General features: G+C 41.9%; 1 protein-coding gene and 2 long non-coding RNA genes across 4 annotated transcripts in view; 1 reads left to right on the forward strand and 2 right to left on the reverse strand.

The window, feature by feature from the left end:
- LOC137629715 (uncharacterized) overlaps positions 1 to 9,654 on the forward strand; it is a 63,113-nt gene extending 53,459 nt beyond the window's left edge. For both annotated transcript variants that reach the window (XM_068361279.1, XM_068361280.1), the window contains exons 5-6: positions 3,443 to 3,553; positions 5,794 to 9,654. In XM_068361279.1, the coding sequence (XP_068217380.1) occupies positions 3,443 to 3,553; positions 5,794 to 5,889 (207 nt within the window). In that variant the 3' untranslated portion in view covers positions 5,890 to 9,654. The remainder of the gene's footprint in view (positions 1 to 3,442; positions 3,554 to 5,793) is intronic.
- Positions 1 to 22,570, reverse strand: part of LOC137629150 (uncharacterized) — a 111,211-nt gene that overhangs the window by 58,435 nt on the left and 30,206 nt on the right. The gene's annotated exons all lie outside the window — the stretch shown is intronic.
- Positions 9,073 to 17,410, reverse strand: LOC137629717 (uncharacterized). The gene is made up of 2 exons (XR_011041590.1): positions 16,994 to 17,410; positions 9,073 to 10,250 (listed from the first exon to the last, which is right to left on the reverse strand). It is a non-coding gene; the product is annotated as an uncharacterized lncRNA (long non-coding RNA).

The raw sequence follows: 22,570 nt of genomic DNA on the forward strand, positions 1-22,570 counted from the left end.
TAGGAGTAGGAGGGGGGATGGACGAGGGAGCAGCTTCTTGCTCCGACTCGGTGTATTCCACCTTGTCTTCGTCGTCTTCGGCTCCTTGAGCCATAAGCGTTTTCTCCGTGTCTTCCGAGACATCCGAAATCTGTTCGTCATCTTCGGAATCTAAACGACACTCGTGCATGGACTGAGCCATGACTACATCAGGTTCCACCGTAATTTGGACAGTGGGGATCACGTCTTTGGGTACCACTGAGTCAGGGGAGGCCTTAGGGAACAATAGTGACCTCAGTTCTTCGGTGGCCAGGTACGGTCCGGTAGCATTTTTCTGGAAGCCACGCACCCACTTGCGCAGCTTTTCACGAGAAATGTCTCTAACCTCCGCTGAAGGAGGATTATGGAAGGCCTCAACTAGGTGAGCCTGACAGACCGTACAATCCAGTGGATTCCAAAACTTCAAATCCCCTTTCTTGTCTGCACAAGGGGCGTGAGTCCTGCAAGCCGTATGCCCGTAAAACTGCGGGCGTTTCACAGCGCAGAAGGCGAAATCACACTTCATCTGCTCCTCCTGTGGAAGAAAGAGAAAATGAGTATGGGGGAGTCATAAGAATGGCTCTTAAACTAAGTTAATATTAATTATTAATTTTAACTTAATGAAGGTGTGATGCATAGAGAATGAAAATAGTAAAGGAGAACATGCTCCATGCATCTCGCCCGGCTGGTTACCATAAGCTTGGTCCCTGGATAACCCGAGTGACCGAGGGCACTGGATATAATTCCCTAGAATTCCAAGTATTTTGGAATTCCATGAAAAAAACCAAGGACAAGATTGGGACCGAATTCATTCGGTTCCCAGTTAAGGGCCAGAAGGCCTCATTTAAAAGGTAACTGCTTCTGGCAACCAGCCGTGCTAAGATGCACATAGCATGCTGGAATTAGAAGAATGCAAAGAGACAGCATGATCACTAATAGAGCAGTACTAGGTACTGATCTTAATAGCAGAAGCAGCTTATCTGTTTGCGATATAGGGCTATCATAGTCTTATGATAGCTACAGGAAGGGGGTGCAAGTATTCTTGACGCCTCCGGGGCATCCGGCAAGCCGCCGGCATGCCGGAGCTCGCTCCAGCATAGATTCTGGCATTAGGACAGACAATGTTCAAAGTCAGTCAAATACCAGGATGGCGGCCGCCGGCACAACGGCGGCACGCCGGCAGGGAGCGGCGGCTCCGGCAGTCGGAGGATGCCAGATTGGTGACTGGGATAAGGATGGTTAAGGCTGTACCGGGTTGCCGGCAGTATATGCCGGCACTCCGGCGGCCGACCGGCAAGCGGACGACAAGCTAGGAGGAGGAGAGCCGCCGGTAGTAGCCGGCGGCAGCCGGCAGTCCCTCGGTACACGGGGGGCTGGCGGCAAGGTTAGGGAGAGTCACCAAGTAGGAGGCAGGTATTGCCGACAGTAGAGGCGGCAAGAGACCGGCACCCGGATAGGGAGAGAGACAGGGGGGAGGGGGGAAGGGATGTAGGAAGTACCATCAGGAATCCAAACATCCCTCCCCCTCCCTGAGGGGGTGTACCCATGATAGAGGCAGGCTCTAACATCCATGAGCAGGGGTCACTAGGGACCGGGAGCAAGGTAGCCCAAGGGAGGGCTAGGGAACACCCAAGGGGGGGGGAGACTCCCATATGCAGGACTACACTAGTAACTAACCTTATAGGACACTATGAAGGTATGTGTACCAGAGCGGACTGCACAAGGAAGCTCGGGTAGCCCTACTATTCCACCCTAAGGAGGAGTTGTAGGACAGGGGACAGATGGGTATAAACTAACCTAAGCATAGGCTAGGCTATACAAGAGATAGGTGGGGAGGGAGAAGAGAGAAGTCTTCCCAGGAAGGGTTTCTGTACCAGAGCGGCCACTAAGGAAAGGGAGGACACTCCCTAACCTAAGATCAGGCAGATCAGCTAAAACGGTGCAAGAGTACAGTTTCAGCATGGAACAGAGAAACCTTCCTAACCTAACCTAGAACAGGGCTAAGAGTCCTGAACTAGGAAAGGAAGAAGACATATCGCTATCGCAGGAAAGTCATAGACTATCCTGCCATAGAGGTAGGCTAGCCTAACCTCACTCTCGGACGCAACCCTAAAGGGGGGTCATTCCTTTAGGGAGGACAGAGAGGCGATATATACTCTATTAGACAATTAATCCCTTTACTCAGAAAAGGAATCAAGGCTAAATAGAGGGAATGCCAAGGCAGGGGATAAAGGAAGCATATAGGGGTCCTAACATTAGGTTAGGCTAGAAAGAGTCACTGACTAGCCTATCCCCTATATGGTCCCTGAAGGCGAAAACATTTGCATCACAGTCAAAAGTATTGTAAAATAATGCCACTATCTTCATAACTTAGTCTAGGATCACTAATAAATCATGCATGAACACTTGTATGTAGGCTCCTGGCCTGGGGGCTATAGTAGCCGACTGGTATGAGGTCAATCGATGACCGATAAAAAGCGTCTAAACACGATATAAAAGTTCCTAGCTATGAAGACTAAATAAACTAATGTATTCGATTAGTATATAATGCCGGAAACGTTGTTGTGGCTAACTAAATAAGACATGCATAACAACAACGACGCCATAAAATGGCGGGTCCGGTAGAGGCACAGCTCTGCCACAAAACAGCAATTATCTCGAAAAGTAATATTTACTTTACGGCCAGAGCTTAATTAAACAATACTGGAACCTTGTACTCAACTTTCCAGAAGAAGGCGAGGCTGAAGGTAACGACATAGCGAAGATGCAAAACGATAAAGTTAACACAGGGAAAATCCGTCTAAGTAGGGCAGCTACTAAACAAAGGATGAAGACGGGCGTGACGTCATTAGAGCAATGGCGTCCGTTTGTTTACGTCTCGAGTATCAGTAGTAGCCACGAGTGAGATTAGCTGTGGAACGGCTCCCAGCTATTCTCAGTCCTTACACACCGAAGCATTAACTCTGTTCGGGGTGAAGATAGCTATGTGGCGCGTTCAGACATGCGCGTCCCCTGTTGTATTACGATGTCTTAAGGGGAAACCTTTGAGATACTCGCTCCAGAAGTTAGAATTCTGTGATAACCTGTGGTTAAATTCTCTGGGAATATCTTAGTAGTCTTATACCCAAGGAAGCTACCCAAAAAGGAACCTTCCATCAGGACGCCATGGCTTGAGCCCAAAAAAGAATTTGTTACCACTAGGGCCATTATTTTTCACAAACTCACCTTCTGTGAGACAAATGTAGTCAGTTGAGTTGTGGAAAAGAAAGCAGGCAGTGAATTTGAATCCTGTGATTTTAACCCTGCTAATAGAGCTTGGTCATGCAGAAAGTGATAGCATCCTACCTCTGAAATTATATGAGAGCTTGTATTGTAATTGATAAATATATTTGCCTCTTTTACTTTATCCAATTATATTTTTCAGGAATGGAGAAATCAACCAAACTATGCTGTTCTAGTTGACACAAACGATAGGGATGAGCCTCAGATTACCTATGTTCCACAAGAGAACATTCACCCTGTCAAAAATACGAAGGTAAATAATGCTGTGTTAATAACATAAAGAATATTTACACATTGAAAGTGCCAATGTTTATTGTAAGGTATTATCCATTTTTTCTCTAAATTCTTATTGATATTTCAACTTCCATGGCATATACACGGCCGTTATGTGGATATATATTTTTTAAATTGTGGATGAAGCATTTAGTTTATATCAAAAGTCAAGAGGTAAATATCTAATTGTAAAGTGCATCTATAACAATGAGAAATTATATAATTTAGTTTATAGTTATAGTCATATCTACAGTAAATTTATTCTAAAAGATCTTTTGTATTGTATTCTTAACATACGTATTTTCTAATTTTAAAAATAAGCAAGAAATAGCCTTTTTTCTCTTATGCACATAGTTACAGTATAGTACACATTATTGCAAAATATATGATCATATAAATTTCCCAAATCTCAAATGGTGTGGTTCTTTTAGACTTTTACACAACATGATATTTCTTGCAATGCCTGGCCTAAGGTGTAAAATTGTTAGTAAGTAAACACTTGTGCTTGTGGGGCTTCTTTTGTCAGGCCTTTATGATTTTTTTTTTTATATACTTTTGGGATTACGTTTGAGCTTCCGAGTTTCTTTACCAACAATGGTACAGTATTGACCAAAGGTCTAAAGAATATAACTGACTTTATGATTTTTTTTTTTTTTTTTGTCTCACAGATGAAGCCTAATTTGATTTCCTCATAACTACTGTTATGCTGTTAAATACAGTAGCGTTTCTACCTGGTTTATTATAGCCCTAGTGTGTGCCAAATATTCTAAAGAAAATTTTGGTAGCGTACATACTGTATTCAATTCCCAGCCATATTACTCTCCTCAAGACCCTGACCTAACTGCCAATTGCATAACCTACAATGGGTAAAGTTACATTTAGTCCATCAGACCCAAATTATTTTCATGCAGTCAGATCACTTCAATAAAACCTATAAACTAAAGTGCAATAATCAATTTTCAGTACCTTATCAAGCAAAATGCTTAATTGGGATAGCCACCATAGTGGCTAAACTGTTGGTCAGTAATGGCTAACATAACAGTGCGTATCTTATCAATAAATGTAATAGTGTACTATAGAGTAGATTATTAATTTTGGTAAATGAGGGCAGTATAAATAAGGATAAAACAGAAAGGTTAATGAATTATGTATACATCAAAAGTCAACCTCTAGCCAAAAGTAGTCTGTCCATCCTGGAACTGAAACCCTGACCTAACCTTACTCAGGAATAATGTGCATGTGAAGTTTCCTACTGTTAAAGCAGATTAAATTCTAAGTTAATTACACCTATGAATTACACAAAAGAGAATTATGAATCATTATTAACGCCAAAAGCTGTCAACTAATTACATTTTTCCCTCATAGTTACTCCCCTTGCTGTATTGTACTAAAGTATTGAACATTTTGTTCTAAATTTAAGTGGTCATAATGGCTGATTAAGCTTAATTCTTTGATGAAGTGACTAACTTAATTTTGCGAGTAAAATGGAAATGTGTAATTCAACACTGTGTACATACAGTATTTTCCATTGTAGAATTGATTGCCTATATCTAGTCCTGGCCTAGTGTTGAATAGTTATCACATACAAACACTTGTCAATGAACCAATAGCAAAGAAATCAGTTAGTTGAAACTAAGGTTAATTCAGTGTGTTTAGTGATTTAATCCCATGTAGCCTAGTGTGATGGATGCAGCCTCTGCTAGCCACCTTATCGTATTGAAAGTGTCTGAATATAACTGAACGATCTTTCATTTAATACAAGAACTTGCTTACTGCAGAAAAGTCAAATTGTAGTGCAGATCACAAAATGGGTGTTCGGATAAAGCAGTACTGAGTAGCTAATATTCTAATATCTTCTGGTTACCGAAAGATAACAAGATTCAGAAATTCACACTATATGTTTGGTAGAAGTTATTCTAAAACAGATTTCTCAGTTATTTCATCATGAGTCTTTTTTTTCAGATTTTATAGTTGATTTTAATTCTCATGGTGCATCAAAAAATTCATGAAACCTCCAAGTACCACTAAATCAGTTCTTTTCTGGAAAGTTAGTCTTCCAGTATCTGATTTAGCTTTTAAACAGCTTGACAAACACTGACATATGCAAGCCTTCACATATTATTATTATTATTATTATTATTATTATTATCATTATTATTATTAGCTAAGCTACAACCCTAGTTAGAAAAGCAAGATGCTATAAGTTCTAATCTATTTCAGATAAACCATCCAGATTTACCAGAGTACTTCTCTAGTTTTGATGGCGCACAATATATACCTCACAAGTGGCTTCGTGCTATATACCCTCTTGATTGAGTGCCTTTCACTTATAGTTTGGCCTTTTGTTACAAGTGTTATTTTTATATGTAAGTAGAACAGCGTTATATTGATTATTACCTCTTGTCTATATATCATAAATTAACACAAAATCTTGCAGTATTTTCAGCATTAATCTATCTTGGATTGAGCTGGAGGGTTTCAATTGTTGAAATTCCATGAATACTTGGTGCTGCTAGTCATTTATTTTATATAAGCTGTGTGAAGTCTGTGCTCTACTTAAGTGTTAAGCTCTTAAAGTGGAAGTATAATTGATGTATAAAAGGTTACTGTCTATATGAACATTTTTGTTCAGTACTGTCTCCTACCTAAGTTTGTTTAATTACTTGAAAGGATTATTGGTTTAATTGGTTATGTAACCAGATCTGTTCAATTACTTGAAATAATTATTAGCTTAATTGGCTATTGTTTGTTATGATACCATCATAAGTATTATTGTTATCATTGACAAGACTTGTTTATGCCTTGTTAAATATTGCTGCTGCATCAACACCATTATTCTTATTTGATCTTTTTTTTTAAATGGTGTATGATATGTCTTCAATCAGAGGGAATGAGGGAAAGTAAATCTCCAGAGGACATTAGGAGAGAGTATATTTTATTACTTTATAGCCTGAAAAAGTTTATTTTAAGAGAAATTTATATTTTTGGAAGAGAAAGTACAATAAATAACATTTCAGATTTGCTATATACGTACAGGTAGAGTATTGGGGGAGTATAATTGGCAGTTGATCTGGTGACACTTCTTATCCGTGTATCTAATTAGTCCACATTTCTCATACGAACACACACTCGGGTATGAGGCTTGCTTTTGTATGCGGATAGTGTACTGTAATAAGGACCTTAATTTGGATTCTTCCTGGTTATGCGCTGGGCCTATTTTGTAGGGTTATGTGGAGAAGTATTTTTGTGTGATGCCGAGTTTTAGGATGTGCAATTCTTCTAGCATTGTGAGCAATGTTGGTAGGGTTCCTTGTCAGTTACAGTATTCCTTTTTCATTTATAATTTATGAACTTCTGTTTAGTTTGGGCTTTACAGTGGACTTGTCAGTTGATGTTCATGAATAGCTTCTCACTGTCAGGGGCATGAGAGTTATTAGAAAAATTAAACAATGCCCTGAAGAGGATCCCACTTCAGGGCACTGGAACTTGTAGATAGTTTTACTTTTTCCAATTCCTCTGCAGGGTGTGTTAATTTATTCCAGAAAAGAACAGTTGCTAGTCCTCCAATTCTTGTGATGAATAATCAGGCAATGGACAATGTTATTATGTGCAATGTTCAGGATAATTGCTTTTCGTTATTTATCATTGGAGTGCAGTACTTGCAGAGCTTGCTATTTAATTATATTTTGAGTTTTGTATTAATTTCAAGTGAAAGAAGTTCAACAACTATGGTTTCCCTTCCTTGATGTTCTTGTACCCCTTTAGTTTCACCACAACCATATGTACCAAATCAACCAACTGGGAACTTTGCATAAATATTCAGTGTTAGTGTCATACAGTACAAGAAAACTGTCACCTGTGCCTTGGTGAGGAGGTCACTCATGTAAAAGCCTCTCCACCACTTGGGACACCTAAGGGAACAACGTACAGGCAGAAGCTAGCTCTAAACTCTATCGTAGTATTATTTGTGAATGATTGACCAATCAATACCACAAATAAGCATAGATGCTCAATCACTTGCCACATACCATCCCCCAAAACCTGACAAGCACTATATGATGTAACCAATTTAAAATTTTAACCCTTTTACCCCCAGGCTATTTGGAAATTTCCAACCCTTAACCCCCAGGGGGTTATTTTTTTCCCAGCACATTTTGCAGTATATTTTCTTTAAATTGCTCTAACAGCCTTAATTTTTGTCATAGAGAGGTCAGGTTGGTCTCATTCTCTTGGAAAATGCCTGAATTTTCTCAAAAAGTTATCGAAAATATGACAAAAAATTTTTTATAGCATTTTTTTGCAAGGCCGTACCGGTACGTCCATGGGGGTAAAGGGATGGCTTTTGTGAAACGTATCAGTACGTCCTTTTGGGGGTAAAATGGTTAAATAATTGTTCCCTCTGTACTCTGTACATAGTAATAAAATATGCTCTCCTCTGTAAATGTTATATTGAGATTCACTTTACCCTCTTTCATCTCTACAGAGCCTATCCCATGTGATATAGAAAATAATATACAGTAGAAAGACAATGGTGCTGTTGTAGCAGAAATACTTACAGATATTATAGGCATTATTCAATGATTACATCATTTTAGTTACTGATGCACTGAGGGTAGACTAGGAAAGTCCAGCAATTTATTATTTGGTCCAACTACAGACAAAAAAGAATAAAACATACATTTTGGTACATACTAAAGTTTCAGAGCACAAGAAAGTTATTTTTTTGGATAAAATCAAAATGTAATTGTGGTTATGGGGTCATATTAATCTGAATTTGAATAAAAGGTAAATTATTCATATGCAAATGTTGATTGACATTTAAAATGCCTTCATATAATCTTGTATCACCAGACCAGGGTAAACATTTATTCTTGTTCTTTTTTTAAATATTTATAAGTCTAGAGTTTAAGTTATAACTGAAAGCCAATTTTTCCAAGCTTTTTATGTCCATTTCTTAATCTTTGGATGCTGTAAGTTCATTATTAAAGATAACAAGAAGGGGAGCAATGATCCAAAAACTGAAATTAGTTATAATGAACCACACTTTATCTTCATAGACCAATGATGCTTAATGCACTTTGGTTTTGAAAGTTTTATTCTTATCACACCCATGAGATGATTGAACCCATGTACTGTTGTTTATTTCACCAGTTTGTCTTTGGACTGTTTCAGTTTTTCGATCTTTGTTTTATACCTTTTCAGGTATGGACAATGAGAGGGCAAATTAGGAATATTAAAGAAAATAAATAGGGATTCGATGCTAGGACACAAGAAAAGGACTAAAATTAATGCAAATAGTAATTAATAAACCATGCATAGGGAAATTAGAAAACTAAGCACAATGGCTTAAACTATTTCAAATACAGTTGGACTATATTTAAACCACGATTATTTTCCCTCTGAGGATCTGATGATGTACTTTGGCGTCATTTGTTCATGTAATCATGAGTGCTGTGTAGAAAGTTTGTTTTTTAGCTTTCTAATGTAATTTCCTGCTTCTCTATTCTTTTTCCTTTCTTAATTACACTACAAAAATGTCTTCACAAGTAGTTTACACATGACATCATTGCTCCCTGGTTAACAGTCCTGAGTCTGACAGTGGTTTAGTCAAGGTCTAAATCACCTGGGGGTTAATACATTATGGTGCATTTTTTTCACCCCAATAATTAATAGTTTGATGATAACTTACTTATCATAAATTATTCCTTATTCCTCTCATTTCCAATGTTCACTGTAGTGAGTTAACACTTTTCATTCATGTTGAAATGTTGTCAAGATATGTACTGATATTATCTTCTATTTGCAAGACTGAAGAATCTCAAAATTTCCTTTTCATGGTTTTTTATGTCAGTTTTTGGCAAATATCTCATGGGAGTGTGTACTTCTTTTATTTAAAACAGAAGAACCTCAATCAAATTTACCATTCAATGCTTTTGGCTTCGATTATTGGCAAATATTTCAAGGTAGAGTTTTCAAGTCTAGGTGTATACTTTGACTGGCACTAGACTGTTGATAGACATTTGGAAGGGTATTTAAAACCTACAATAATAAATAAATAAAAGCTACTCATGAATGACAGAAGCCAGGGACAGTGACATTGCCCTATCAAGCAGGACAATGCCCTAGAGACTGACCATGTTTACATATGATCAGCGCCCAAGCCCCCTCTCCACCCAAGCTGGGACCAAGGAGGGCTGATGACTTGGCAGATAGACCTATATGCTCCCCAAACCCCCAATCCTTAGCTCACAAGGATAGTGAGATTGTAGCTACCAAAGGAACTAACAAGTTTGAGTGGGACTCGAACCCCAGTCTAGCGTTCACCAGCCAGGGACATTATCACATCGGCCACCATAAGCTATACTGTGTATCAAAAAGGGTATTTTATTTATAGGTCATACCTAAGAAGAATTCCCCACTATGATTAATGAATGCAGATCCACACAATTATCACTAAGGATATATAAGATGGAGTTGTTTTCTCCATTGCAAAGAGGTTTAAAAGCAATTGCAACTGAAAGACTGTCACAGTTTAATCACTATGGATGCACAAAATTCTAATTACTAAGGGTGCTTGAGCCAAAGATATTAAAAGGGACATCATAGGAATGCATAGCAGAATGTATAAACCCTACATCATAGAAATGCACAGCACGGAGTAAACCCTTTTATCTTCGCTTTTTCAATATTAAACTTACCCGATAATCATGTAGCTGTCAACTCCGTTGCCCGACAGAATTCTATGGAGGGATACGCCAGCTATCACAATACTAGAAGGGGGTGTACTTACCAGCGCCACCTGTGGCCAGGTACTATAGTACTTCTTGTTGACACCTCCTCAATTTTTCCTCTGTCGTGCTTCCGGCAAGACGTTCTGGGATACGCTTATGATCTTCGAGTATTTTCACGGCTTTTGGTGAAGTATTCTCTCAGATTTCGGCTGTCGCTTTACTGGAAACCTTCTTATATTAGCTTAGATAGCTTTTATATAGTCCTGATTAACGGTTAACGATCTTTTGCTTGATTTTGGAACCCCACTTGGCTAACTCTTTGGATTCAAGATGTCTGACATTTCGCAAGCCCCCACCCATAGGCGATGTAGGTCTTGTAATAGGCGTATTCCGAAGGCCTCGGTAGATCCTCACACCGCTTGTTCTGACTGTAGGGATAGGCCTTGTCAGTTAGAAAATCGATGTGAGGAATGCGCTGGACTTTCGGAACTTGATTTTGTCCGTCTTTTGAAATATTCAACTAAGTTAGAGAAAGGTAGAGTTAGGAGGAGTTCTTCTCACTCTTCACTTTTTTCCTCACCTCATGATCCCCTACCTTTTCCTACCCCTGTAGTGGCTACCCCCGAACCTACTATTTGCCCTCAGCCTGATATGTCTGTTGTGTTGCGTGCTATTCAGGCCTTAGGCGATAAAGTAGAGTCAGTGGTAAGTGATCATAAGTCTCTTATGGCCGAAGTCAAGGAACTTAAGGTCAAGAGTGCAGTGGGTGGAATTAGTGCCAGTGCTGTGACGAGTGCTAGTGTCAGTGCAGTGCCAAGTGCTAGTGTCAGTGTCAGTGTGGTGCGTGAGGATACTTCTGTGCGTGTCAGTCGTTCTCCCAGTCCGGGACCTCTTGCAAGCTCCCAAGCCCAGGGGAGAAGCAATGTCGAAGGGCAAAAGGGTTCGGCAGGCCTTGATCGGCGCACAGAAGTATCCTCGGTGGTTGCGGGCGTGTCTTCCAGAGACCGTCACTCCCACCTGCAGACGATTGAGCCCGTCTTTTACTCGTCCGCTGATCTATTGTCAGGGAAGAAACGCTGGACTCAGGTCTCTAGACCACTCAAACGCAGAGTCCAGTCCGCGAGTGCTCAACCGGGCTGCAGTCATTGGCTCAGCTCTGACTCGCCGCAGTCATCAGTCGACTGCACTCCGCCCAAGAGGAGTAAGGTTCTGCCGCAACAGATCTCGGCTGTTAAGGCTTTGCCTCAGCAGACCTTAGTGTCTGCCGACCCCAAGTTGTCTCTACTGCAGTCCATGCAAGCACAGCTTTCGGTCTTGATGAGTGAGTGTCGGGCTGAGAAGGTTGCGCCTCCGCCTCCGCCTGCACTCGCTCCGCCTGCGCTCGCTCCGCCTGACCGCAGTACCGCCTGCCAGGCGTACGATGTTGAGCCACGTTCTGAGTTTACTGTTCCCAGTGGTGTTCAGCCTCCGCCTTCCTTAAGGCAACCTCAGCAATGGGATCAGGAGGCTTATACCTCTCTTCCTCCGCTTCCACTTGCTGCTCCACCAGTGATACAACACTCGGTTGAGGTACAACAACCTCTCCCGTCCATGAGTCAGTCTCCTCAGCTCTCGCTGCAGCGAGCTCAACCCTCCACAAGGCAAGCACCACAACACCTTAGCCTTGCGCCTCAGGAGCCTCAGCTTGCGAGACATTTACTACGTTCTGCGCAGCCTCTACCTCATCGCGCTCCGCTCACACCGCAGGAACAGGAACTTGCTGCTCCGCTTCCGCCAACCACTCAGCAAGCGCAACCCTTGAGTTCAGCCACTCATGCCAGGAGTCAGCCTCCTCCACCCATGCGCCTACCTTCTGCTGCTTCTTTTGTTCAGCCTTTGCAGTCTGAGCCTCAGGTTTTCCCTCAACAGATTCTTGAAGAGGAAACCACTAATATTGTTGTTCCTGCTCGTTCTGACTCTGCTGTTCAGCATACCTTTCCGATCTCTTCGCTACACTCTGGTGATGAGGCGTCTGATGATGAGGCGGCACACCTGGATCCCTCATCAGACGTGGATGAATCCAAGCCTTCTCCGCCGTCTATTGACTTTCGTAAGGTCTTGGCTCTGCTTAGGGAGGTATACCCAGACCACTTTGTCTCTGCTATTCCCCGCTCTCCACCATCTGAGTTTTCGCTGGGCATGCAGCCAGCTAAGTCTACCTATACTAAGCTAGTCCTAGCAAGGTCCTCTAAGAGAGCGTTAAGGATCTTAGGGGAGTGGCTGCAGACTAAGCAACACCTTGGCAAGACTTCTTTCATGTTTCCTCCGACTAAGCTCACTTCTAAAGCGAGCGTTTGGTATGCCACAGGAGAGGAACCAGGCTTGGGAGTACCTGCCTCTGCCCAGGCTGACTTCTCAAGTCTGGTAGACTCGCCTCGTAGAACTGCAATGAGGCGCTCTAAGGTTTGCTGGACCTTCTCAGACCTTGATCACTTCCTGAAGGGTGTTTTTAGAGCATTTGAGATGTTTAACTTCCTAGACTGGTGCCTGGGGGCCCTCAGCAAGAAGACCTCCCCTGCGGACAAGGATTCTGCCATGCTATTAATGTCCTGCATGGATAAGGCCATTAGAGATGGATCTGGCGAGCTTGCGTCGATGTTTGTATCAGGGGTTCTTAAGAAAAGGGAACAGCTTTGTTCCTTCCTTGCCTCCAGCATTACACCTTGTCAAAGGTCACAACTCCTTTTCGCTCCGCTCTCGAAGTTCCTCTTCCCCGAAGAGCTGGTTAAGGACTTGTCTGCTGCCCTGATACAAAAGGACACACATGATCTTGTAGCCTCTTCGGCTCGTAAGTCTAAGGTTGCTACCTCAATCCCCAGGACTTATCGCACCCCAGTGGCTGATACTCCTGCTACGAGGTTCATACCGCCCTTTCGTGGTAGAGCCCCCAGCCGAGGAAGCTCCCGTCCAGACTCTTCCAGGAGCAAGTCTAGGAAAGGCTCCAAGGCCTCTAAAGGAAAAAACTGACTCTCCGCATCTCCAGACAGCAGTAGGAGCCAGACTCAAGAGCTTCTGGCAAGCCTGGGAAAAGAGAGGTGCAGACGCCCAGTCTGTCAGTTGGCTGAGGGAGGGTTACAGGATTCCATTCTGCCTCAAACCCCCTCTGACCACATCTCCCATCAACCTCTCTCCCAACTACAAAGAAGAGGACAAGAGGCTAGCGTTGCACCAGGAGGTGTCGCTACTTGTGCAGAAGAAGGCAGTGGTTATAGTCCGGGACCATCAATCCCCGGGCTTCTACAACCGTCTCTTTCTGGTGGCCAAGAAGACAGGAGGTTGGAGACCGGTGCTGGACGTCAGCGCGCTCAATGCGTATGTCACCAAGCAGACGTTCACGATGGAGACGACGAAGTCGGTCCTAGCAGCGGTCAGGCAGGAGGACTGGATGGTCTCGTTGGACTTGAAAGATGCCTACTTTCACGTTCCTATTCATCCAGACTCCCAACCTTTCCTGAGATTCGTTTTTGGAAAGGTTGTCTACCAATTCCAAGCCCTGTGTTTTGGCCTAAGCACAGCTCCTATGGTGTTCACGCATCTGATGAGGAATATAGCAAAATTCCTCCACTTATCGGACATCAGAGCCTCCCTCTACTTAGACGACTGGCTGTTGAGAGCCTCCACGAGTCGTCGCTGTCTGGAGAGTCTCAACTGGACTTTGGACTTAATCAGAGAACTGGGTCTGTTAGTCAACATAGAAAAGTCTCAGCTCATTCCCTCCCAATCCATTGTGTACCTGGGAATGGAGATTCGGAGTCAGGATTTTCGGGCTTTTCCATCGGCCCCCAGGATAAGCCAAGCCCTAGAGTGCATCATGAGCATGCTGAAGAGGAGCAGTTGCTCGGTGAGACAGTGGATGAGTCTCACAGGGACCCTTTCATCACTGGCCCTGTTCGTCGAGCTAGGGAGACTCCACCTCCGCCCTCTTCAATTCCATCTTGCAGCTCATTGGGACAAGGGTTTGACTCTCGAAGCAGTCTCTATCCCAGTCACCAAAGAGATGAAGACCACTCTCTTGTGGTGGAAGAACAATCTCCTTCTCAGGGAGGGCCTATCGTTGGCTATTCAGACCCCCAATCTTCATCTCTTCTCAGATGCATCGGACTCGGGCTGGGGTGCGACCTTGAACGGACGGGAATGCTCGGGAACGTGGAACGAGGAACAGGGAACGCTCCACATCAACTGCAAGGAGCTACTAGCAGTTCATTTAGCCCTGCTGAACTTCAAGTCCCTCCTGCTAGGCAAAGTGGTGGAGGTGAACTCGGACAACACCACAGCCTTGGCTTACATCTCTAAGCAAGGAGGGACCCATTCGAGGAGCCTATACGAGATCGCAAGGGACCTCCTCATTTGGTCAAGAAGTCAAAACCTCATTTTGGTCACGAGGTTCATTCAGGGCAATATGAACGTCTCAGCAGATCGCCTAAGCAGAAGGAATCAGGTCATTCCCACGGAATGGACCCTCCACAAGAGTGTGTGCAACAGACTTTGGACCTTGTGGGGTCAACCTACCATAGATCTGTTTGCCACCTCCATGACCAAGAGACTTCCGCTGTACTGTTCCCCAGTTCCAGACCCTGCAGCAGTTCATGTGGATGCTTTTCTACTGAACTGGTCCCATCTCGACCTTTACGCATTCCCACCGTTCAAGATAATAAACAAAGTTCTGCAGAAATTCATCTCGCACGAAGGGACACGGCTGACGCTGGTTGCTCCCCTTTGGCCTGCAAGAGAATGGTTCACAGAGGTACTTCAATGGCTAGTCGACATCCCCAGGACTCTACCTCTAAGAGTGGACCTTCTACGTCAACCTCACGTAGACAGGTTGCACCCAAACCTCCACGCTCTTCGGCTGACTGCCTTCAGACTGTCGAAAGATTCGCTAGAGCTAGAGGCTTTTCGAAGGAGGCAGCCAGTGCGATTGCCAGAGCAAGAAGGGTTTCCACTCGTAGAGTCTACCAATCCAAGTGGGAAGTCTTCCGGAGCTGGTGTAGAGCCAATTCAGTATCCTCTACCAATACCTCTGTGACCCAAATAGCTGACTTCCTTTTACATCTTAGGAATGAGAGATCCCTTTCAGCCCCTACGATTAAAGGGTATAGGAGTATGTTGGCTTCAGTTCTCCGCCACAGAGGTTTGGACCTTTCTTCCAACAAGGACCTTCAAGACATCCTTAAGTCTTTTGAGACGTCTAAAGAGCGTCGTCTATCCACTCCAGGCTGGAACCTAGACGTAGTCTTAAGGTTCCTTATGTCACCTAGGTTCGAACCTCTCCAGTCAGCTTCCTTCAAGGACCTTACCCTCAAGACTCTTTTTCTCGTATGCCTTGCAACAGCTAAGAGAGTCAGTGAGGTTCATGCCTTCAGCAAGAACATTGGTTTCACGACCGAATCTGCAACATGTTCTTTTCAGCTCGGATTCCTAGCAAAGAACGAACTTCCTTCACGTCCTTGGCCTAGATCGTTTGAAATACCTAGCCTCTCCAACATGGTAGGTAACGAACTAGAGAGAGTTCTTTGCCCTGTCAGAGCTCTCAAGTATTATCTTAATAGGTCTAAACCTATTCGAGGACAGTCAGAAGCCTTATGGTGTGCCATCAAGAAACCTTCGAGGCCCATGTCCAAGAACGGGGTTTCGTATTATATAAGGCTTCTGATTAGAGAAGCCCATTCTCACTTAAAGGAGGAAGACCTTGCATTGCTGAAGGTAAGGACCCACGAAGTAAGAGCCGTAGCTACTTCGATGGCCTTTAATAAAAACCGTTCTCTGCAGAGCATAATGGATGCAACCTATTGGAGGAGCAAGTCAGTGTTTGCATCATTTTATCTTAAAGATGTCCAGTCTCTTTACGAGAACTGCTACACCCTGGGACCATTCGTAGCAGCGAGTGCAGTAGTAGGTGAGGGCTCAGCCACTACATTCCCTTAATCCCATAACCTTTTTTAACCTTTCTCTTGAATGCTTTTATTGTTGTTTTTATGGTTGTTACGGTAGGCTAAGAAGCCTTCCGCATCCTTTTGATTTGGCGGGTGGTCAATTCATTCTTGAGAAGCGCCTGGGTTAGAGGTTGTGTAGAGGTCCTTTAGTAGGGGTTGCAGCCCTATATACTTTAGCACCTTTGAGTTGATTCAGCCTCCAAGAGGAACGCTGCGCTCAGTAAGGAAGACGAACTTAAAAAAGAGGCAGAGTAACGGTTCAATTCGACTTCCTTACCAGGTACTTATTATTTCATTGTTATTTGAGATAACTGTTATATGAAATATGGGATACTTAGCTATCCTTTAATCTTGTACACTGGTTTTCACCCACCCCCCTGGGTGTGAATCAGCTACATGATTATCGGGTAAGTTTAATATTGAAAAATGTTATTTTTATTAGTAAAATAAATTTTTGAATATACTTACCCGATAATCATGATTTAATCGACCCTCCCTTCCTCCCCATAGAGAACCAGTGGACCGAGGAAAAATTGAGGAGGTGTCAACAAGAAGTACTATAGTACCTGGCCACAGGTGGCGCTGGTAAGTACACCCCCTTCTAGTATTGTGATAGCTGGCGTATCCCTCCATAGAATTCTGTCGGGCAACGGAGTTGACAGCTACATGATTATCGGGTAAGTATATTCAAAAATTTATTTTACTAATAAAAATAACATTTTATACACACTGCTACTGCTTTTCATGCTTGCTTTAGTCATTATTCACTGTTATAGAATACCTACTCTTATGTTATTTTGAGTAGTAAACCACAGAGGGGTCCATTATTGAGATTCTACTATAGTTAGTCTTACTGAAAAAGCTGACTTAATTCCATTATATAATAATCTACAATTCTTGTACTTTGGGTATCCATTACATGCTGATGTATTTATATAATGTACAATTGCTTTCAGTTTTCCAAAATTATTGTATTTCTGATGTAAATGTTTTAATTTCATAGTTCTTCCTTTGAAGATAGTCAGCTGTGATTATTGTATTCTAGAAATAGTCGATCCAAAAATGCATGTGTAACTATTAAATGCAGGGGACAAAAACTTTTCTTAATTAAATATATTTACATATAAACTTCAGGATTAACTATAGCAATTGTAATGCAAACTGACACTAATTAAACCAAAAATTAGCGCTACCACCAGGCAAAGTAAAATAAGTTAAAAGACTTATCCAATACCTGTATTGTTTTTCCCCATGTTAGGGAAACTGCATACCAATAACTATCAAATGTTCTTTGAAGTTTTCCTTAATAATGTAACATCAAAAATCTTTTTACGTGCGCAAGAACATACAGTATTTCTTAATATGTTACAAAAGATGACAAGTTACTTCAGTATTAAAGTGTGTTGCAGTTCAAGACAAGTCGGTCAGCCAGCATAAATAAAATGTAAAGGAAGAACTTAAATTAGAACAAGGTAATGGTGTGATATTGATATTGATAAAAAATTTATAAAATGAAGTATATACAGTGTCGACACTATATCGTCAATATGTAGTAACATCCTATTCATTTATATTTTACAGAAAGTTTCCAAACATTAGTACAGTACATACATTTCTTGAAAAATTCATATTCCAGTCTGAGTAGTATTATCTCCATGCTAATAAAAATCTAATTTCATCCGCATTAACTTATTATGTAAGAAATTTTGAAGGGGGAATTGTAAATATCATCCAATTATATATACTGCATGTTTAGGTTTCATTCATACTCAACTCTTTTATGATAGATGATGTTTTTCCAACACACTCAAAAGTATATATTTTTTAAATCTCAAAATCATACCACAATTTAGAAACTGCACAATATAGTACTACTAAGAAGTCTATTATTATCCAAGTGAAATGATACTGGATTAGTATACTTTATTTTATACAATATATAATTTTGCTTTATTAAATAATTTACCATTTGGTAAACTTTTAAATTACATAAAACGTTCCTTTTGTGATTAGTGACATATAGAGAATAACAGGATTGTTTTCAAATTGAATCTGGAAAACATTTGACAAATAACTGATTACAGTTAGGTGGCTTTTGTATTTTGTTTATTGATAATATTGCATTAAATACACATTCCATTTCTGCATAATTTTAGCCAGAATATTCTTGTATTTACTTCCCTAATGCAGTTCACTTCTTTGAGGTGTAAATATATATAAGAAAATGTAGCTTTTTGTTAAAAATTATAGCTTTGTTGAAGAGTATTTCTGTCATAAAAATACTCAAGATTATCATAAAATACATCTAGTCTAGAAAATATTTCTCATAGAGTTAAAAAAACAGTAAATTTTGCTTGCAGAGATATTTCTCTAATTATATTATGTGTGTGACATATCATACAAGGGTTCATACATTTCTCCTTTAATTATAAACAAATATTCTTTATGTATTGCAGTTAGAATTATTATTTTTCTTAAGTATGAAACAGACACAGTGAGTAAGCTAATAATATAAAGATACTTTGATGTGATACTCTGAGTTGTGGATCTTCAAAATTACTTAGGAATTATCTTATGGATAGAATGAGGTTACAACTGACAGCAACTGCTAACTGTATATGCGTGCTTGCTTTCGAAGTGTATTCAGTATTTGCTTGGCTGAGAGAATCGTATATTTGTGCATAGTGATCTCTTAATAGCATTTGCTTTTTATGAATGCAAGCATCTACAAGACTTATGAATGCTGAATGCAAGAAGTTTTGTGTATGGAAGTGACTGCAGTTCATATTTATGTACAGTGCATTATTTTTCCCTTTTTATCCCAAAACTGTTCTGGAATTTTTATATTTCTCACAGCGATCTACAACATAAGCTAAGTATTTTCTGGTTAGTGATTTTTTATGTCTATTTTTAATGTTATTTATAACTGTCATTTTGAATAAAATAAACCAAGCTTTGGATAATTGATGTTTAATTAGATATCCACTATTTCCCGATACACATCGTTTGGATGGGTTTGTGGCATATTCTATGGTTTAGCTACTAGCAGCCTATTTATAAGGGAAATTTCAAGTTTTATGATCTTCAAAGAACCTCTATTCAGCCCTGGTAGGACCAGTCAAAGTTTGGGGAAGACATCAGTACGTATTGTTATATGTTCTTAGAAATTCAAATATTTTAAGCTCAGCTAATAAAATTTATAAAGTTTAAAAGATTACAATATTTATTATTATTTTAGTATGAAAGACAAACTTGTTAGACCATTCCTAAAAGAGTCAAAGTGTTTCAGATAAGAGAGCTATTTAGACTACCTAATAATAATCTGTATTAAGCAAAAAAAAATCACTATTTTCAACCACAAAATCTTGAAAATTTATGGTGAGCAAACAACTATAATTAGTGTCATATAATGGGTATAAGCCAACCAATAAGTTAGAAGATACACTCATTGCACTGACCTCAAGAATTTAATTTCATTATAGTTCAAAGAAAAAGTTAGATGCTTAACTTATAAATTGGAAAGGATTTGAAATGCTTAGAACTTTGATAAAAAACTAAACAAATATGACAAATTCGTAGATAATTTGTATTTTTCCTAACTATACAAACCTTAGCTATTTAATATGGGTAATTACTTTCGGCGTAGCTGAAATGACGAGCCATTAGAATTTTAACGAGGGTTTACTAACCCACCCCCCTCACACACACACCTGTGCTGAGCTTCACTTTGCTTAGAGGTAGGACTTCACAAGGGACAGGGCCGGCGAGCAAGTTTGATTAAATAGCTAAGGTTTATATAGTTAGGAAAATTACAAATTATCTACGAATTTGTCATTTGTTCCGTAACTGAAATACAAACCACACTATTTAATATGGGTGACTCAACCCTTAGGTAGGGTGGCAAGTCCCAGCCATTACTGGCTTTTGGCTTTTTGCCCGGGGACTCAGTATCTGAGTGTGTTGGTACTCAACGATAAGGAGTCCCTGTGCCTCGCTAGCACCTTGCTCTGCAAGGGCTGCGGCCTACATAAGCTGTGTGTGAAGGAATGAAGTGTGACTCGTCCTAGGAGGTTGACCTGAAGTTCTTTAGATGGAACTTAAGGCTAGGACTCTCCCAATACCACCTCGTCAGGGTATGGGGATGTGATAGTATCAGCTTAATACTAGGAACACAAGGGAGCATTGTTTACCTGCAGTGGTTTGAGGCCAGCTGTGCAGAGAACCCAGGATGCTGCTTTCCCCAAGAGAGGGGAGGATGAAGAAAAGAATAAGGGCCAGATATACCTTTTCATTCATGCAGACTAAAACCAGGTAACAATGCCCTCAACCCTCTGCTAATTGTCCATTAAGGAGCCTGAGGTTTAAACCAGCTGTTGTGCAGCCACCAAAGGGCCGATAGAGAACGTATCGAGCCTCCTGTGGGTCACGTCTTGCAGGTAGTGGGCTGTGAAGGTCGTCTGACGCTTCCACACCCCTGCTTGTAGAACCTGCATCACTGAGTAGTTCTTTTTGAAGGCCAGGGACGTAGCTATGACCCTGACATCATGTGCTCTAGGGCGACGTGACGGAGGAGGGTCAGGATTCAGGGAATGATGGATTACCCTACGAATCCAAGCTGAGATGGTATTCTTGGTGATCCTCCTCTTTGTCCTCCCAGTGCTTACAAACAATGCTTGCACTTGAGGATGAATTGCAGCTGTTCTCTTAAGATAGAGCCTCAGACTGCTTACTGGACACAGTAGGAGATGGTCTGGGTCATCTGTTACAGAACGAAGACTCAAAATCTGGAAAGAGTCAAACCGAGGGTCTGGCACTCCCGGATTCTGAGTCTTAGCTACAAACTCAGGGACAAATCTGAACGTTACCTCCCCCCATCCCCTTGAATGGGCGATGTCATACGAGAGACCATGCAATTCCCCAAATCGTTTGGCAAAAGCCAACGCAAGTAGGAACACCGTCTTCCAAGTCAGGTGGCGATCTGAAGCCTGGCGTAATGGTTCGAAGGGAGGTCTCTTCAGAGACCTGAGAACTCGAACCACGTTCCATGGAGGAGGTCTCACTTCCGACTGAGGGCAGGTAAGTTCATAACTTCGTATGAGTAAAGAAAGTTCCAGCGAAGAAGAAATGTCCACTCCTTTAAGCCTAAAGGCGAGACTTAAGGCTGATCGATAGCCTTTCACTGCCGAGACTGAAAGGCGCATTTCTTCTCACAAATACACAAAGAACTCCGCTATTGCTGGAATAGGGAATAGTGGCATCGAGTGGAGAGATACCCCTTCCACGACACCAACCACAGAAAACTCTCCACTTTGCTTGGTAGACCCCTGCGGATGACCTTCGCAAGTGTCCAGACATCCTTTCCGCAACTTGTTGCAAAAATCCTCTCTCTACGAGGAGATGCTGGATAGTCTCCAGGCGTGAAGCCGAAGCGAAGCTAGGGCTTTGTGAAAGATGTTGGCGTGTGGTTGTTTGAGTAGCTCGCGTCGTGGAGGGAGTTCTCTCGGGACCTCCATCAGGAGTTGCAGAAGGTCTGGAAACCATTCCGCGTCATGCCATAGCGGAGCTATCAGGGTCATCGAGAGATTGACCGATGTTCTGGTCTTGTTGAGCACCCTCCTCATCGGACAGAACGGGGGAAAGGCGTAAACGTCGATGTTGTCCCACCGTTGTTGGAAGGCATCTTGCCAGAGTGCCTTGGGGTCCAGGACTGGGGAGCAGTACAGCGGGAGCTTGAAGTTCAACGCTGTAACGAACAGATCCACAGTCGGGGAACTCCACAAAGTCAGGACTTTGTTGGCTACTAGACGATCCAAAGACCACTCAGTACTCACTATCTGAGACGCTCTGCTCAGACTGTCGGCGAGCACATTCCTTTTGCCTGGAATGAAGCGAGCCGATAGTGGAATCAAGTGGACTTCGGTCCATCTCAGTATCTCTACTGCAAGATGGGATAGTTGCTCCGAAAAGGTGCCTCCCTACTTGTTGATGTAAGCCACTACTGTGGTGTTGTCGCTCATCACCACCACAGAGTGACCCGCCAGGTATTGTTGGAACTGTTGAAAGGCCAGGAATACGGCCTTCATTTCTAGCAGGTTTATATGGAGGAACTTTTCTGATTCTGACCACAGGCCTGAGGTCCTGTGGTTCAGAACGTGGGCGCCCCACCCTTTCTTTGAGGTGTCCGAAAACAGCATCAAATCCGGGGGGAGGACGAGAAGATCCACTCCCTTTCGTAGGTTTTCATCTGTCACCCACCACTGAAGGTCCGTCCGTTCCGCGGGCCCCATAGGGACC

The sequence above is a fragment of the Palaemon carinicauda genome, chromosome 37 (genome assembly GCF_036898095.1).
Source record: "Palaemon carinicauda isolate YSFRI2023 chromosome 37, ASM3689809v2, whole genome shotgun sequence".
Lineage (NCBI taxonomy): Eukaryota > Metazoa > Arthropoda > Malacostraca > Decapoda > Palaemonidae > Palaemon > Palaemon carinicauda.